Source organism: Pavona decussata, unplaced genomic scaffold (assembly GCF_977016875.1).
Source record: "Pavona decussata unplaced genomic scaffold, jaPavDecu1.1 SCAFFOLD_215, whole genome shotgun sequence".
NCBI lineage: Eukaryota > Metazoa > Cnidaria > Anthozoa > Scleractinia > Agariciidae > Pavona > Pavona decussata.
Genome location: NW_028145620.1, coordinates 1,965,993 through 1,985,000, shown reverse-complemented (window position 1 = coordinate 1,985,000; position 19,008 = coordinate 1,965,993). Strand labels below are relative to the sequence as shown.

Genomic DNA, 19,008 nt, shown 5'->3' with positions numbered 1-19,008 from the left:
TGGTATACCGCTAAAGTATACTGTAAAAAGAAGTATACTGGTTCACTCAATCTCCACTCTTTTCCTAAAATTAATCGCTAGAGTTAAACTTACTTCTGACTGATCCCGATTATACGAATGGTTGGTTTCATCAACACAGTTGACCACGTCATTTGTTCTTAGTATTCTAATTATACCCCAGTTCCCATGTAAGAGAGCAATTCTTTTCTTTTCCTTGCCTTTGTGCATGCCGGCAAAACGGCATGGGGGAAATAATTTGGAAACGCAATCCAGATTATTAAGATTCTATCATAAAAACAGGGACACTAGAGTAATCCCTTAAAAAAAAAAAAAAAAAAAGGTTTGCTAAAGTAGGTCCAGCGTATCTGAGTCGTACAGGTAAAAATGAGAAAAATGAGGGGGTTCTGTGCTTTAACAGAGGAAGCAGTATTATTTGTTCTCGGACTCAATAATTGCATATTGGAGGTACTTTTGTGTCAGGAAGGTTTTGAAATATGAAATGAAAAATGCCGAGCCAGAATTGATTCTACCTGTCACACTATATGGCGTCATCCAAATTCGACTTGATTGATGCCTCAGTGACAGTCCATTATTTAGGTTTATTTAAGTAAGTGGGTTCCAACGCCCCTGGAAATAAAGACGTTCTTTGTTTTAGGCTTCTTTGAGTCACCATTGATGAATAGCGGCTCTTTTAATTAGCAAAGAACGTGATCACACAGAATAACTAAGGCAACACCTTAAATTCGAGGAGCAAAGTATTGGTATCAAGTTCGAAGTGTTAACTGACGGCGAGAAAACAAATATCAAACTTTTACTCTACGGAAATTCGCTGTAATTAGAAGACCTTGAGGAATGTAATCTTGGCATGACCAACTGAATGTTTGTATACCATTTTCCTGAGGCATGAGGCTGCTTGGGTTGATAACAATTCCTTGCACCGCTTAGGAGTGTTATATGATGAGGTCGGAAGCTTCCTAATAACTAGCGAAAAATAGTTAGATAGCAAGGAGACAGTTTCGTGAAAGAGACTGACCGTATACGCTTTTTCAACTGATGTTTAATGAAAAAGTTCCTACCCTCTGAGAGTACAAAACAGGCCATTTGGTAGTAGTATTTTAAATGCAAGTATAGCGTGGCTCTTTGGGCAGTAAGTGGAAATATGGAGATTTTTTAAGTTTTGGGAAATTTATAACCAGCGGCACTGGTTGAATAAAGAAAGATCTGGATACGGAACATAATTCAAAGCATACTTTTGAAAGGAAGGTGATCATTGTTTAGATTTGCGGCTTTGACCTAACAACAATTGCATATATGAAAACCTTGGTGCTGATAAGTTGATTGCGAAAAACAGTTTGAATTGTATTTCCTGTGATTTGTAGTGAGTCTGAACCGTAGCAGTGTTTTCCCGTTTCCTTGGGCATTAATTAAGCGGAAACATTTTGTGTGAATATTTTTACCGTTTTTACATAAACAACCCTGGTTGGACGCGACAAACCGGACTGTTTCCTGTTTTGACATTGAAAAGAGCTATTGCGAGTACCATCGCTTTATAGCTTTGAGTGCACGACGCTTTACAGTACGTCTTTTAGTTCAGGGCCAGAACTATCACTCTGTGCAGCGCTGGATGCGCCATGTTTACAGACAAACGCGAAACCAGTAGGGGTCCGGTATTTCAGCACCTCGTGAATCTCGTCGTGTTTATTCGATTTCTTCGAACCAGTGAGTTCTTGGAGCGAGATTTAATTATTAAAATAAACGCTAAAAACGATCATCGGTTCTACCGTTCAACGGTCCGTACCAACTACCAAGTTCGGTGTTGAGGATAACTTAGAATAAACGATGCATATTAATGCGCAATTGTAATGTCTTTGAATAACTAAGTCGCCAAAGTGCCTGAGAGTGCTAAAGTATTTATATCGAAACATTAGAAATAGGGGCATAAAAAGCTAGTAGAATAAAGACCAATAAATAACCTCACGCGACTCACATGATGACAAGTGATTAGATATTAACAGTAATAAAAACGCTAAAAGGTGTAGAAAGAAACAATGAAGTATGGGATAATTAATAAACAACTTCGCGTGGATACAATATATCACATTGCTTTCTGTTTGAACTCACGGATGAAGAGCATCTTTTAAAAATATTAGGCAGTCGAGCTTGTGCTGATATCGAGTTTCCTCAGGAGTTTGAAGTTCCGTGCAATGTTCTCTGGCTCCTTCAAGTTTCATCCAGGATCCCTCGAACAAAACACCATCCCATGGACAATTTATGGAGGCGTAAATTATGGAGACTGAGTGTCCGCACCTACAAGTTCCTAGACAGCGAAAAGTTCCCGTTAGAATCGCCATCGCACGCAAACAACAAGGTGATCTTAGCCGGGAGGTAAATGTCAACGTCCGTCCGTTTACACCATCCTTAAGATCAAGGATGATAATGAGAATTCCAGTTTTAACAATCTTTAGTGTTTGCGAATTGTAAAGTAAAAATGTATTGAGTGGATCTGTTGATTTAAAGTATTCATTCCGTGACTGTGCGGTAAACGAATTGAATTGTGAAAAGTTTACCCCACGCTATCAGAAAAGTGATGTTTTTGAGCGTTTTCTATGAGAAAGGAAATTTTTCAGTAATAACGGTGGTTGAAATTGAAATTCCATGCAATCATTAAAAAAAACGGATGAAAACGAGGGACCACAGCTTCTTGTTCCTTGAAAGTATAATTTTTCATATTGCAGTGTAAGGGGAGCATGCACTCAGCGTTCGTCCGAGTCGGACGTGTCGAATGAGCGGAACAAAATCTGTCTCCATACTCCTTTACCCTTGGTGATGAAAAGTAAGTGCCTGTTAAGCTCCGATGACAAGAAAAGGCCGCAAGAACAAACGAGGTGATCAAGGCTCTTTAGAAGTGGAAGAAGACTTCAGTGACGCCAAACGAAGCAATATGGCCGCGAGTGTAGTCTCCTTCGAGCCGTTCTTAGTGTCGTCACGCGTCACGCAACGCCCCTCCCCAGCGTTGCGTGACGCGTGACGATACTAAGAACGGCTGGGTAGGAGACTACCGCGAGTGAAGCTGGCCGAGAATACGGAGATGACAGAAAATTCGAGAAATTCGAGAAATGCTAGCGAATATTCAAACGTCAATAGCAAATATCTTAAAGGAAAATAAGTCAGTTAAAACAGAATTAACGGAATTGACAGCTGAATTGACAGGAACGTTGGACCCTGTTGTCAACTTGAGGGGGGGGGGGGGGAGGGGGGAGGCTTGAAAACGAGCGTCGGGGTCGCGAGTTTGTAGGGGGGTCTGGAGCCATCCTCCCCAGATCCTTTGAAACGCTATTTTAGGCTATCTGGAGTGCCTTTAAAGCTCTGTAGGTTCATTTTAGGCCGCGCTATAATATTTTTATCTGTTCGGTCATTCGAGGGGAATTTGTGTCTTTTCCAAATTACTTGGGCATTTTTGAGGGTACCCAATAGGGTTCTTCAATCCCGCCATCCCCAACAAAATTGTCCCTCAATCCCGAAATCCCGACCGCTGTTTTAGCCCGATCCCGATCCCGGTCAGCTCATAATTTTTTTCACGCCCCTTATCTCGACGAAAAAAAGGCATTTTCAGTTGGATGTAATTCCCACTGCAAATCTGAGTACTGATCTTTGGTCACGCGAGAAATATTAGCTGTAAGATCATTTCTTCTATTTCTTTCCATCATAACGACGACATCGTTCCGTTTAAGACGGTTTTAAAGTTTCCCGCGAATCACGTGAGTCAGTAAGTCGTTAGCGATTCCTTTTTAGAGATTGCTCTTTTTCCTTTTTTCCCCCCTTTTTTCTCACAATCAGAATGGTGAGGGCTACCTTTCCTATCAACTTTGCTGTCATCAAACTCTGAAGAGCATTGCTACTCACGTACCACAACGTGAGACTGCAACAAATATTTGAAAACGGGACAGGCCAAACACGTTTCCCGCTGGTTGCTTAATGTACCTTAGACTTCTAGATTAAGGGCCACTAGTAAAATCTATCTAAGAGTTCATTAGATTCCAAAACGGCAGACAGCATGAATCATTCATTTGAAGGTGCAAGGCAATTTTTTCTCCTGGTTATCAGTGGCATGTTTCAGGGAAGTCTCAAAACCAATCTAGACAGTATGACTTTGTTGTATGCATTAAAAACTTGATGACTGGCCTACAATTTGAATTGTTTTATAGGATTTGCATTGTTGAATGACGAGAGTTGCCGCAACTCTCGTCATTCACTTCATTCTCGTTGCTGCTCGTGTCATGCTAAAAATCATACGCCGTTAGCATGACACGAGCAGCACGCGCTACAGATATCACATGCGACAGTCATTAACAAAGTCATATGAATGTGATTATGGTATGTATGCATGCATACATGCACAGTGTATTTATGTACCATCTAGATCAGGCTTAAGCCTCCATTGGGAGGTGTTTTCATTAAGGAAGGTTGAAATATATGCACTAAATTTGCAGTTTTCTTTTAAAACGAGCTTTGTCCACGATTGTATTCCAAGAAATTTCCAGTTTTTGGAGGAAATGACGCCCCATACATTAATTCACGTGTAACCCACGAAAGTGGATTTTCTGAAACCCTCAGTTTTAGTTGATTTCGATTGCCGCCTAAAAAAATTGATGGGCGAAAATCAGTATGGATAGGTCGCTGTATTTTCAGTTGCCACCAAACTTGGTATCCGTGTGGCTGGTATTGGCAGAGGTTATGAGCTAACTGGACATCGTTTGTGCTATACAGGTGTTGTCATTTTGCTCTGAACGTGTCTCTATACTTCTAGTGTATATTTTAAAGTGATTTCGTTCAGGAATATCGGTCGTCTAAGAGATCAAAAACAGCATATATCACATGCACTGAATGTAAGGTGAGGGGCCGGTGAAGTTAGCCGGTTTATGATAGACTGATACTGTAAGTTAAATTCTCGTTCCAAATTCCTTTTGTAAAGAAAAAAAAACGAGGGTTAAAACGAGGGTTAAATGGGAAAACAGATACTCTATAGGTGTTAAAGCGGTGAAAACTATCAAACACGCAGCGACGAGCATAGCCGATCTTTAGGCCTTTAGAGGATGTCGCGACAAAAAAGCGCGTGCCTGACTTGAGGCGATTAGCGCTTGACAATTAATATATCTAATATGTAAACGCTGCTGTCGAAAGCCTTTACAGAAAATACTTGTCTGTTGCCTTTCAAATAAACCGCCTCTACATGTTTATTGTTTCAGAAACCGGGCTGATTGTCGCCCCCTCCATAATTATAGCTTCTCAAGTATAAAAGCTATGACAGTGAGACTTATAGGATATAGAAAGTACGTCCAAAGATGTCTCCTTTGAGGTATACAACGCGAAGCAGTCACGTCATATGACGTGTAGGTCGAGCTTGTGTGCCAAGTGGCGACCATCTTGGATTTGTGGATTTTCCCCAAAACTTCAGAAAACCACCAAAATTGAACGAAAAGTAACCAAAACCAGTAAAGGAACACTAATAAGGGCTAAAAATATATAACTTTGAGAGAAAAAATTAACTTTTTCAATTTCAAACAAAAGATTTATTTTCTGAAAAACTGCCTGTCGAAAAATTGGTTGCCATGGTAACATCAAAGTCAACCAACAGTAACCGACTACATCAAATTTTTCCTAGATACATTTCTGAAAAAGTCCTGATATCATTAGACTTTTGCTCAAATATGAAAATGTTCAGTTCAGTTTCAAAGTCGCCGTGAACTTAATCGGCTCCCGTCCACGGTCCAAAGGTTGCCTGAAGGTCATATGAGATTTTTTCGATCATTCTCTAACATTTCCGAAGCTAGATTACAGAAAACTGTCTAAGATTTTCGACTGAATGTGTCGATACTTTTACTACACGCCTTTTAATCGGTGAGATATTATTTGCTAGTGGAAGAATTTTTGTAATTCAATAATGTTTATAAGAAATGTGTTTAGGCAAAGGCAATAAGTTGTTGTTGTTTATCTATTGACCCTTTTTATTTTTTAAGGGAATTTAATTCTCAGCTTCTTTTAGTTTCAGGTCATTGTTTCCAGACGGAGGTTCTGTATTTTCGTCCTTGCCTTGCTACAAGAATACATTCTATTAGATCTTCGCTGAAGTTAAACGGGATTTTGTGAACGAACAGTTTCCTTTGCTTTTCTTTCGCCAGAACCCATCGCAAATCTTCGACGGTGATCCAACATAGAGATCGTACCCAGGTCCCATGACAAATTTCATTATGATGCGACCTCCAAATCAAGGCACGTGGTATCCACTCTGGTTGTTTGCCATGGATACCACCTGGGGCCAGCGGATGCTGTTGTAGAGATGCGTACAGCGTTTCATCCGGGACTTTAGTATCTTTTAAGAATTCAAGGAAATCCTTCCCTATCTTGCTGTGAAGTACAAAGTTAACAAATTCTCTTATTGCGACAATGTGGGTTGATCCTTTAAATATTGAAATATTGTGTGGGGGTGATGATTTTGGCTTTCTTGTCTTCACTATACGACCATGATTCTTTAATATATGGACAAACTTAGTTCGATTCACATGCCGTTTGGGCATAGCCAAACTCGCTATGCTGTTGTGGTTTTTGAGAGCATTTAAAGCTCTTACAATTTCTTTGTTATCGTAAAGAGGAAAATCCTGTCCAACCAAACTAATGTAATATTTCCATTTAACTGGTGACTGTAAAAGCTCCTCCATACAATTGAGCTGAGCTTGAACTACTGAAAAATGTCCCCAGATAACATCAGTGCTCACGTCTGAGATAAATACATTTGGCAGACAGCGAATTATGGCGCGTATAGCTCTATGAAAGACCTCTGGCGATTTCTTGTCGATGTGAATGCAGTAAACGTTGTTAGGCATGTAGATAGCTTGGAGAATGCGCTCAAACAGACGTGCACCTTTGTATATTGTAAAAGCATAAGAGATTGGCAGCTGCATCTCCTCTTTTGTCACAAGAGGATGACCAAATCGCATTTGTAAAAGATGGGCGCAATCTTGGTTCGTGTTGTAAATGTCGAAGATTTCTGAGTCATTCAAAGAGATGCCGATTGTGTTCAGTTTTTCTTTGCCAGATATAAGTCTTTTGCATCTTTTCCATTTTGATTCCTGCAATAAAGAAAACTGCAAATCACCTCTCATACAGAAGTAAAGCAGTTAGGATAATTTTGTTACCCAGTTGATTTAGGAGGGCCTCAATTGGGTTAGCCGTCAGCCGTCAAACAGCCTAAAATTTACCCGTCAACCGTCAAAAAAGCAGTTGTTTTTAGCCGTCAAAAGGTTTGAAGGTCTTTAAAATCAGCCCTATCTCAGTTGCTCATTCCGGACTTCTGGCTCTCAAAGAATAGTTTTAAGTGATAAACCAATTTTAAAACATGTTCCTAAATATACTCACTTTATGATCTCTACGACTTAATTTGCGTTTAAACTTACATCACAACTAACTTCCGTCTGGAAGAAACTCTGGTTTCTACTACATTGATAACGTGCTACTGACCACAAAACACTTCCAGAACACCATTTTCATATTAAAAAGCACAAAAGTTAATATTAACTTCAACTCATGGAAGAAATTTCCCCTTGATAACCGTCAACCGTAAATAGCCCTTAAATTTAAACCGTCAACCGTCAAAGCTATCCCCCCATTGAGACCCTCTTTTAGAACATTTATTGTCTCGAGATAGAAGAAGAAAATAAAAAGGATGACCGGCCATGGACTGCACCTACAGCGCTATTAAATGAACTTTAACCGACATTAACCTGCGTGACAAAGAATCAAGAATTTTACGCAACACCCGAACGAGAAACAATGCCCTTTGTTTCGACCAATCAGCATTCAGTAATCTCTATGTTATAAGCCGCGTAAGTAAACAGCAGTTCAGATTGTTGCTTTCCGTTTGCGGTCTGACTAACCTTCCTGTCCAGTTGTGAAAAAAGGGAAAGAGCCTCATAATGGTTAATACATTAATCATTTCTTTCATATATTACCTTTTCTTTAGGTGGATAAAACCATTTGTGTTTCTGATGGAGAAAAGGTACAAAACGTCACTGAGTTTATCTATGTAGAAACATAGCAAGAATGCTTTCTTTTGGCCCATCCGCATAAGCGCCAAAATTTAACGATTTCCTAGTGATTACGGGTCTCAAACAACGTGGAAATTAATTTGGCTCATTTCTTGTGAGTTCTTGGTAGAGTACTATACGTAAGAAGCATCTTTAGCGCTTTCTCCGCGTAGTTCTGTTGTGTCACTCTAAAGAATTTTGAAATTTGAAGGAGAGGAGAGTTATACAAAAGGAACCATACGAATATAACGACAAGATCTCACTGTATCACTGTCAGACTGACGTGTGTGGTTTTGTGAATATTTTGCCAGAATTTCAAGGCAAATTTGTCATGACTTTTCTTGGTGACAAACAAATTTTGGCACCCTAGTGCAAAAGGGTCCTATGTGAAAAATTAAAGTGTTATCCACTGCCTTGTTTTTAAAAAAAGAGACCCTGCTCGCTTGATTTGACAGATTGTTCTCTTTGAAGCGATGGAGTTATTTTTCAATGCCTGCCTGCAAAGGCCTCCTCTACTAATAAATATTTATGGTACTAGAGTACTAAATATGAATACATGAAACATATATTTGAACTGCGGGTGAAAGATGAAATAGAAGGAAAGATGAAAGATGACCCTCGCAGTTATTTACGCAGCTTAGGCAGTTGCGAAAAGAAAGCCTGAAAAAAAAAAAAACTAGAAAAAAAGTACTAGACGTCTTGACTTGAGGCTGAAGGAGAAGGCGAAGGGCCTATCAATAGCGTAGCTCCACTGCTCACTATATAAACACCGTCACCGTACCTTTGGAGATATTCCACCTTTTCTGTTCCGACCAGTTGGAATGGAAATTACCTTTCCATTTACTGTAAATTTATATTTCCTTTTAGTTGTCTTCTTGCGTCATTTTAGCGTCATCACGTACGCTTTTTGACCAACCAATGAGGTTGCAAGTTTGAACGACTGGTAAAAGGGCCCTTTCCATTTGACACCGAAAAATTTTCCGAAGTCTCTAACCGAAAATGGAAAGCGCCTTAGGCAACGTTTTCTTATTTAATCGTGCGTATATGTTCACAAATGCGAATACACGTTGGGAAGCCTTCTAGCTAAAATTAAATTAACAGCAGAGCAAATAACTGGAAAAGCCATTATTAAAAATCTATTATTAAAAAGCGGCTTTTGACTCTGAAATTGGAACGGCTGATAACGTATGAGTAGGTTCTAGGATATTACATTGGGAATAAGCAAATATTGCTAGTTTCCTGGATCAACATCATGTTTACAGAAAGTTGATTGTATTTAAACAGCTTTCGGTCCTAACAACGTAATGGAATAACGACCGAAACTCTTACCCTGTGCTAACGCGTTTCGCTAGATTAAAATAATTTTGAAAAACACGTTATACGGCACGGCTGAATAAACATTTGTTTTAATCATTTGTTTTAATCATAAAGATTTCACGTCTCAAATTTATTTCACCGCAAACACAAAATATTAAAAAGTGCTTTTCGATTTCGAATGGATTGAGCTCCTTTTTAATGCTATAGGGAATTATTCTGCTAGTCTGATTGGTTTAAGTGATCGAGTGACCTAGCCTTTGAGTGGAAACGAGGCTGGAGATGACTGTTTTGATAGAAACCTCACTGCTTTTCATAAGGATGTGTTGTTCTTATTCCAACTCGTCTAATATTTGCTTAAATAACATCAAATCTCCACGGGGCAACTATTAGCCAATAGTCCCTCGACAGAAACACTCTATTGTTTAAATAGTCCTAAAATTAATGAAACAATCTTGACAGTTTGGAAAAACTTGGGAGGTTGTGAACAATCGTCTTCTCCACAGCCTTTCTTGTCGTGTTCAATTTCCACCTATTTACCTCAACTTTATAGAAACAACGAAAACCAATTATTTTAGACATAGAAATAGTTTCAGTTTCACGTGGAAAGTACGCCAAACTTTTGTAAACAGAGACATTGAGGAAAAGCCTGCGGGGCACGCTAGCTAGTGTCACGCCATAAAATAAAAATTAAAATAATAATTACAAAAACCAGACCTTTTGAAACGCAACCGTGAGGGCATTTGTGATTTGTTGCCATTACCTTTGGCTTGGAAGTGGCCGAGATCCCTTCCATCTGTAACGTCTCAAGCGGTGTATTTGGAATGCCTTCCATCCTTGGCTTCGGTTTATTCTGTAGAACATTTGCTTCTTCTGGAGTCGCTGACTCCAGCATATCCGAAGGACTATTTTCCTTTGACTTCGGTACCTTCAAATGGCCTTCCATGTTTAGCCCTCGCTTGTTCCAGGAACGTTCGTTTGTTGGCTTCCGTTTGTTCAATAGACCTTCCACTTTGGGACTCGATGTATTCAGAAGATCACTCAATTGTGGTGTCGCTACATTCAGAAGAGCTTTTACTTGTGGCGGCCTCGATGTCTTCCGAAGATCTTTGTGTTTTGCCTTTGTAATCAGCAAGTCTGATTTTTGGACAATCACGAAAGAGACCACAACCAAAGCGAAACATAGCAACACAACAGTTTTTTCCTTTGACCGAGACATTCAAGTTTGTTCCTGAAGAAAAAAAAAATCAGTTCAAATAATGAATGAACGAAATGAAGCAAACAATTACCGTCAGTAGCAAGTGTAGAAATTGTGTCGATCATCTGGACGACAAAAAACAACGCAGTCAATTAACAATGGTCATCAACATAACCTTCATCCTAGCTGTTCTAATTCCAAGTATGTATGGGTCACTGTTATGGTTTCTCAGATTGTATAGATACCGCTTGCCGATCTTACTGATCGTCAAGGATAAGTCTAAGGATATAAGAATTTTAGTCACCCGTTTCGGATATTCTATTTAAACCATAAACAAGTATTTCTCAGTTCGAGAAAACGTAATTACGTATACTAACGGAAGAACCCGCAGTTTTGTTCAATTCCGAACTTTGCCGTCAACTCAATGGGAAGTCACGTGAGAAATATACTACTACCGAACCAGCAGTGAACAACGTTTCCACGGGTGAGCTAATTTAACAAATAAGAAGTAACGTAGTCTGAAACAATCATGTGCCTACGAGAAACCAGGGTCGCCTTTGCGGCACATATAGCCTGTGAATAACGTCGGTAACACTATCAAATGAACATTCGTTACTTAAACAACAGAGCATCTGCAACTGGTAATTATCATTTCAATAGAACTCATATTTGCTTAAGAAGTTACTTTGCATTTCAAAGTATATTTTGAGCTTTCCAAAGTAAACTGGAAATTCATCATACTCAATAAAGAAAGTTGCCATGTTTTTGAAAGAAGCGTCAATCAGTTTGCTGCCGACTCTTCCTCTAGCAGCTTGTACGAGTGCTGGCTGTCAAGTGTTTGCTCCACTGACTTTCTTCCCACTTATTTCGTCTTTGCTAGCAAAAGCTGTAAAATGATTACTAGACCTGTAATTCCGCATCCTCACAGCGGGGTATATATAAAGTCGCTTGCCGAGCTAGTGCTGACAAATCCACCGTTAGAGGCACAAAACCTATCATAACATTTGTATATTAATATTCCTATCGTTCCCCATGGTTACACGACACTTGACCTCCACAAGAAATGTACATGAATTATGTTGTCGAGGGCAAGGTTTTCAGTAAAACCTATATTCTCCAAAAAGAAATACATAAACATTATTGACAACTGGAATACGGTTGTTAGATTTTGATCAGCTAAGCACAGAAGGGTTATGAGCTATGAACCAAGAGAGGATGAAGGTAAGAGAGGTAATCGCTCATATAGGCCCTATCCCCATCGTAATCCCTCTAAAGTTATTTTTAGAGGGTATCGAATTTTTCGCGGATTATGTTACCTCGCGTGTTACGTGTCTTTCACCGTCATTAATTTTACAACGGCTAATCATAATCGTACACTTCCATAAAAGAAATTGTTTCTCGCGTTACTTGCAACGAATCTCTTAGTAATATACGTGATTTGAAAGCTAATAGAATGTAGATTTGAATGTCCGAAGAGACTTTAAACTCACTGTGACAAAAATATCAAGATTTTTCGTGCCGCGGTCGTGATGTTTATGCTCATCTGTTCAATCGCGGCTTCAATTCAAATATAATGTAACACTCTTGCAAAAATAAAGCTACGATTTGTTTCTCGCCTTTCTTTTAAAGAATCTCTTGGCTACATGCGTGATTAGAAAGCTAATGGAATGTAGATTTCAATGACCAAAGCCGGATTTGAACTCAGTGAGATAAAAATACTAAAATTCGTGCGGAGGTTCTGATGTTTGCACTCGTCTGTTCAATCGCGGCTTTCAATGTTTTGACAGCTAAATGTAACACTCTTGCGTGAGAAAAAAATTTGTTTCTCGCGTTTCTTTTAACGAATCTCTTAACTACATACGTGATTATTAAAAGTAAATAGGACGTAGATTTCCATGACTGAAGAAATTTTGTACTCACTGCGATAAAATATTAAAATTTGTGCCGGCGGTTGGTATGTTTATACTCGTCTGTTCAATCGCGGCTTTCAATGTTTCGACAGCTATTAAAATGTAACACTCTTGCATGAAAAAAGATTTGTTTCTCGCGTTTCTTCCAACGAATCTCTTAACTACATGCGCAATTACAAAGCTAATGGAATGTAGATTTCAAGGACCAAAGGGATTTTGAACTCACTGAGATAAAAATTTCCAAATTCGAGCCGGAGGTGATGTTTATACTCGTCTGTTCAATCGCGGGTTTCAATGTTTCGACAGCTAAATGTAACACTCTTGCATGAAAAAAAGATTTGTTTCTCGCGTTTCTTCCAACGAATCTCTTAGCTACATACGTGATTAGAAAGTAAATAGAACGTAGATTTGAATGACTGAAGGGATTTTGAACTCACTGAGATAAAAATATCAAAATTCGAGCCGGAGGTGATGTTTATACTCGTCTGTTCAATCGCGGGTTTCAATGTTTCGACGGGACTACATATTATGACATAAGTTCGACAGCTAAATGTAACACTCTTGCATGAAAAAAGATTTGTTTCTCGCGTTTCTTCCAACGAATCTCTTAGCTACATACGTGATTAGAAAGTAAATAGAACGTAGATTTGAATGACTGAAGGGGTCTAGTACTCACTGCGATAAAAATATCAAAATTCGTGCCTACAGTAGGTTTAGATGTTTGTATTTGTAATATTCTTGCATAATTTCCGCACAGCTGGGCTTTAAAACAAATCATGCCGGAGCGATTCTTTTCCAATGTGCGTTGTCCAAATACAGCCACTTTAAACTCGCATTCGTCCACAAAACATATACAGGCACCGCTTCCTGTAAGCATGTTCCGCCATTTGTTTTAAGATCAATTCGCGAAAGACGCGTAACATTGCGAGGGAATCGGCTCAGCTGTCAACGCGGGTAAAATTCAGGATATATGATTGGCTATCACCTAAGACTCTTGGGACACTGGATCTCGCGGGAGATCTAAAAATAACTTAAGAGGGATTACGATGGAAAGAGGGCCTATATGGAGGATTACCTCTCTTACCTTCATCCTCTCTTGCTATGAACGCATCATTCAAGAAGTGGGCTGAATAAAGAAATTTTCCCGTGCAAGCGACAACTACAAATCGGTATGGTTTTTTAATTGCCGGTTGAATTGTTTGAATTGGTGTCTACTTACTTCTTCAACTGCGCCTCGAAAGATGGACCAGTACGTACCTGAACCGCACAGAAAGGTTCTTCATCTACGTGTATCCAGCGTGAAAGGAAGCGACACCATTCTTAGAGCAACTTAATCAAATATTTGAGCAGTTTTCAGATACAGCACAGACTCCGTGATAGTGCCCCTATGACACCTTGACGTGCTTGGAATGAATAGACCATTGACGACATAAAAGTGATTGTAAGAAGGACAGTAAGAAAATTTATGTCTTAGCACATCGATATCTTAGAAATGTGATACCAAGAAAAGTTGAGTTCCAACCGACTAAGCTTAGAAAAGCTCCATGACATTTTTAGGCTTCAAAAATCCGGAGATAGCAGCGTTGCACGAAAAAGAACGAAAAATGTCGGAAAACGTTGAAGGGGAATGAGCATAAATTAAAATTCCATATAAAGATCAAAGGCCTTCTACCTAATTATGAAATGTCTGAAATTCTGATGCGTGTATCAACATTCAGATTCCTCTCGGAATCATCCAATCCCACGATTCTTTGTTACGAGAACCGAGAACGGGGAAATTTTAACCGCAATACTGGACCGACTTAACAATGCGTTGCATAGTGCTCGAGATTTAGAAGCAAAACGCTGCTTAGCCCTTGAGAAATTCGAAACGTGACAACGTGCTGAGGGAAGCAAACATTCAAATGTCGGAGAGAAAACAAGAATTTTGTGAAGACAAATTTGTGATCCTCGAAATCAAAATCCAACAAATCTGGTAATATCAATAAAAGCTTTAAAATATTGAGTAGAGCGTCGAAGTCGTTCATCAAGGATGGAAAGGCGGCAGCGGCAACGAGATTCGCAAAATTAAAGACTGAGTGATAAATGCTTGTTGACACAAGATAAAAAGAAGTATTAAAAAGGCGCTCAAAGAGGGTGTAAATAAATTGCAAAACTCAAACTCACCAAAGAATTGGCAGTTGCAAAGACTGAGATGGATGCTGTCAACAGGATTGAGAGAGTGAAGCCTGCAGAGTCCATCGAAAGCACCTCATCTACCCATTTCGACCTTTTCTTGAGCGTCATCCGTCTGTCATGGCGAGACGCATACCTTAGCATCTATAATTTTTCCTCGAACACTACAGGAGGCCTATTGTTTAAGGGAGTGCTGCCACGGTCAAAAAAATCAATTTACAGTGGAACCCCGCCTTACGGCCACCTCGGTAATACGGTCACCTCGTTATTACGGCCAATTTTTTTTGGCCCGGCAAAAGGGCCATATAATTTCTTATAAAAAAAAAAAACCCTCGTTAACACGGTCACCCGTTAATACGGTCAACGACCACATTTTGAAATCCCAAACAGTACAATCCTTTATAATTTCACCCCGTTAATACAGCCACTCGCGCTAACTTTCGAAAACCAAAACGCCTGTGACACGTCATGACCTGGCATTTCACTCTAATAAAACAACCGATTTTAATTTAAAATACTTTACAAAGTAAGTAACACTCCTCCATTGCCATTACAAACATGACAAAGAAAATTCAGTAAATCGTGATGTTAACATCCGCAAATGTCAATGTCCTTCGCTACAAAGACGATTGATACTTTCTAAAGTCTTCCGGATAGGTCAATTCCAGTACAAAGTAACTTTAAAAGTTATTGCACGCTGTCACAAAGCAGATAGTCATGTTTTTTTTTTTTGTAATTAAGACAGGCTTGCTTTTTTTCTTGTGGATTCCTGTGGTTCTCTTTAACTTAAACATCGTCTGTCTTGCGGGTATGTCTCACAGAAAGATTGTTCTCAATGTCCAGAAGGTTCTTCTGTCAGTAGCTTGATATAGTTCTGTTGTCCTGTAAATCTTTGTCATTACCGTCCTCAAGTCAAGAAATTTGACCCTGCCCCGGTAGTATGACCACCCCGTAATACGGCCAATTTTTTTGGACCCATTGGTGACCGTATTAATGGGGTTCTACTGTACTAGCTTATACTTTGTTGAAGGCCTTGGTAAGTAAGTAAAAGATATAAGGTTAGTTTTTTAAAATATTCGATATAACGGCAGAAAACCGTAAAAAAACGGTCACCCTACCTACGCGAGAACTCGAAATTTTACACTTTTCAGCTTCTCGCTGCACAGACATTTACATTTAGCCGTGAATCTTTCTTTAGTATAATTTAAGACAATGATTCTTCCTCGGTCAAAACATAGTAATTATTTTCATCTCTGCCAGTTTGTGAGCGAACTGAGCTCGGATGAAGTAGACACACTTTTCTCTATCACGCAAAAGTCTAAAATAATCCAAATTCAGCGAGAAAAAAAAGCTGACCAGTAGCGACACAAATCCTCCGGTACTTTGACAAAAGACAGTACAGTGATTGACCAAAATTTGAATTATTTGTTAGCTGTCAGTTAAGAAATGAAGGTCTTTTTAACTGATGGCTGAGAAACGTAAGCTGAGATGGCTAAATTTTGCGTTAGATAGTTTGAGTTAAAATACAGCTCGCTGGGTCTGTATTGGGGTGCTAGATTCTCAGCTAGCAGTTAAAAATTAGGCCATTGTTTAGCTATCAGCTAAAATGTCGGCCATTTCTCAGCTACAAGTGAATTATGACGGATCTCAGTTAATTTATCAGATGCTTTTGGTTTTAGTACAGTGGTTTTGTATTGTATCAACGGTGTCCCTTCCATTAAACGGTGTCGAGCATCACTCTGAAGATTTCTGAAGAACGTTCAAGCGATTACAATCTCTTTTGAGACTTAACGGCCACTGTAATTAAAATTACTCACAAAACAGTACCTTGCTGTGTGCGGTGGTTAAAGGGGCAGTGTCACCGATTTTTTGTGTCATTTTAAATAGCCAAAAAACATATTTGAATCGATGGAATCGTGAAAATAATGGTTCAGTTTTGTTAACAATAACCTTATTAATGCACAGAAACTAGTATTAATTATCTTTTGCTGGGGATGGCTGGGATGGAAATGGATTGCAACTGGCACTTGAAAAAATTGGCCAGTTTTTTCAAGTTCCTCCTGCGTATTGTAGAGAAGTCGTCAAAAACTGCTTATAGTTTGTTCTTCCCCGGATAAATCCCTTGATATTTCCTTCTCGGTGCTCTAACAGCAATTTCATGTTAGAAAAAAGGTTCTTTGTCAAATATTTTAGCCATTTTGACGAAAATATAGCAAAATCGCCGTGACAGTGTCCCTTTAACATGAAAAAACAAAACAAAACAAAACAAAACAAAAACAAAAGCATGTAAATATACTGCTTTGAGAAATCAATCCATTTCCGTCATCATTGATCACAAAATATTCCACAAGTTTTAATATATTTAATACTTTTTTTGTGGCGCGGTGTGTAGCTTAGGGAGTTAAATTTTTAAATTACTTTTATATTGAGCTTATTGGATCTTTTGTATTGTTAACATGTGATAAACCGATCGCTTTTTCGGCAAGGTTGAATTTAGTATGAACTGAGGCGGTCAACTTGGTGATTAGGGCAACCAAGTTGAGTAATTTACTTACATTTTTGATAAAATAAAATACGTATACTTTGAAAAGGGGGCTGATGAAAATTTGAACGCTTTTCGTGAAACGACTTCCAAAACAAAGGTTTCTTGGCTCCGGATAGCTTCCGAAATATGCGGAAGAGAGAAGAACTGAAGAATTATAGAAGAGAGAGGAGATTCATGCATTCGCGCCTCAATCTCATATAAGCATGACCTGAGCGGGATCGGGTACATGTACAAGCAGTTTGTAAAGAAACCGATAGCGGGAGAGTGAACCGCAAAACGAAAATAAAACTGAGGTCTAAAACACAAAGTCTTAGGTATCAAATAATATCCGGAACCGAGATATATATAAAAATATTGACAAGATAAAAGCTCAAGAAAGTATTTTTCATTGCTCGCTTGAACGTTGCCACTGAAGTAGCGTTACTTTGTGATTATACGCAATCGGCTACCTTTTTGCGGTTTTATTTTTGCTTTCTTTTTCTGTTGCCTTGGTTAGTGCTGTTGTTTTTGTTAATTTATAATAAAAATTCACAAAAATAGAACTATTACAGCCCATACGACAATTGTTTTACACAACAAAGCCTACACAAGTATTTAAAAATTAACCCCCCGCCTCCCGAGAGCTTGCTCGCAGTTTAGGATCTCCTCAGAAATATTCTCCATTTAGTTTAATATGACGGCAGCGAATTGTCGAGAACCGGACTTGATGTGAAATAGTTTCTGAACTGATTAATTTCGACCGCTGCTAGTTCTCAACCGAGAACCGAAATTATGACAGTAAAATTGTTATCAGTCTCGCCCATGGAGGGCGACCAGCTTACTCAAAAATAGCCAACGCCAACAACCTTTAGAAAGCAAAACGAAAAGCTCCAGCCCAAGGCTAAAAATAGATTCATTATGACGCTGATAAAACAGCAGACCCGGTGGAGAACCATCTGGCTCTTTATTTATTATTGACATTCGTCGTAAAATTTGAGTTAAATTTGGCGGGTCCACAAACGCAGCAAATTGTTATTGACGGCTATTTTGAATCGACAATTTATTTTGAATTGAAAACTATTAGTGTTCTAAATGCGTTTCCCAGTCCACACACGAAAACTTGTTTAGCTGTCATGATAACCTGAATGCATTGAGCCTCACTGGAAACTTGCTCATTGGTAACTTGCTTATTGGAAACTGGAATACTAAAAAGATGTGCACATCGTGCAAAAAATGGCAGTTGACTTTAAAAATCGTTTACGCTGCTACAAAAATAGACTTTAGTAATCGATGGCTTACTCACAGACAGGCAGGCGGAAGTGATTTGTCGATAACAAAACTGCCGTGTTTGTCATCGACAACTAAAAAAGGAAAACTACTTTGCGGTCTACTACTTTATTTTTCACCTTTTGTAGTCAATAACACACGAGGAGTTTTGCTATCGATCTTTGTTATCGACAACTAAAAAGTCATTTATCGATAACAATTCAGCCTTGTCTGTGGATGCCATTAATTTCGACAAAACTGGGGTTTTGTACATAGCCTGCGTTGCAACCGGACTTGTGACTCGACTATACCTAGGGTTTTGGTAGACTTTCTCAGTCGCTCGCTCGCTTCTCGTTGAATGGCTCCGCGCTTGCTCGCTTGAGCTCTGACGATCGCGCTTTGCGCTCTCCAAGCTCGACTATAAGGAAGTAAAGGGTTTTGGCGAATTACAACGTGTTGCTTGGCAACGGTAGTGTGGTGCGTGGGTCTGGAGCTGGTGTAAGATTAAGAGCCGGAAACTCGAGTTAATTATCAACAAAG

The 19,008-nt window shown here is 39.1% G+C and overlaps 1 protein-coding gene across 3 annotated transcripts in view; it reads right to left on the bottom strand.

Moving 5' to 3' along the window:
* LOC146459961 (N-acetyllactosaminide beta-1,6-N-acetylglucosaminyl-transferase-like) overlaps positions 1-15,089 on the bottom strand; it is a 46,180-nt gene extending 31,091 nt beyond the window's left edge. The window contains exons 1-4 of one of the 3 annotated variants that reach the window (XM_085088821.1): positions 14,670-15,082; positions 10,159-10,626; positions 8,007-8,039; positions 5,543-7,127 (exon numbers count right to left, since the gene is read on the bottom strand). In XM_085088821.1, the coding sequence (XP_084944947.1) occupies positions 6,051-7,127; positions 8,007-8,039; positions 10,159-10,614 (1,566 nt within the window). In that variant the 5' untranslated portion in view covers positions 10,615-10,626; positions 14,670-15,082 and the 3' untranslated portion in view covers positions 5,543-6,050. Of the gene's footprint in view, positions 1-5,542; positions 7,128-8,006; positions 8,040-10,158; positions 10,627-14,669 lie in introns of those variants that run through there. The other 2 variants (XM_085088823.1, XM_085088822.1) reach the window with 2 other exon arrangements.
* Between the last annotated feature and the right edge of the window lie 3,919 nt (positions 15,090-19,008).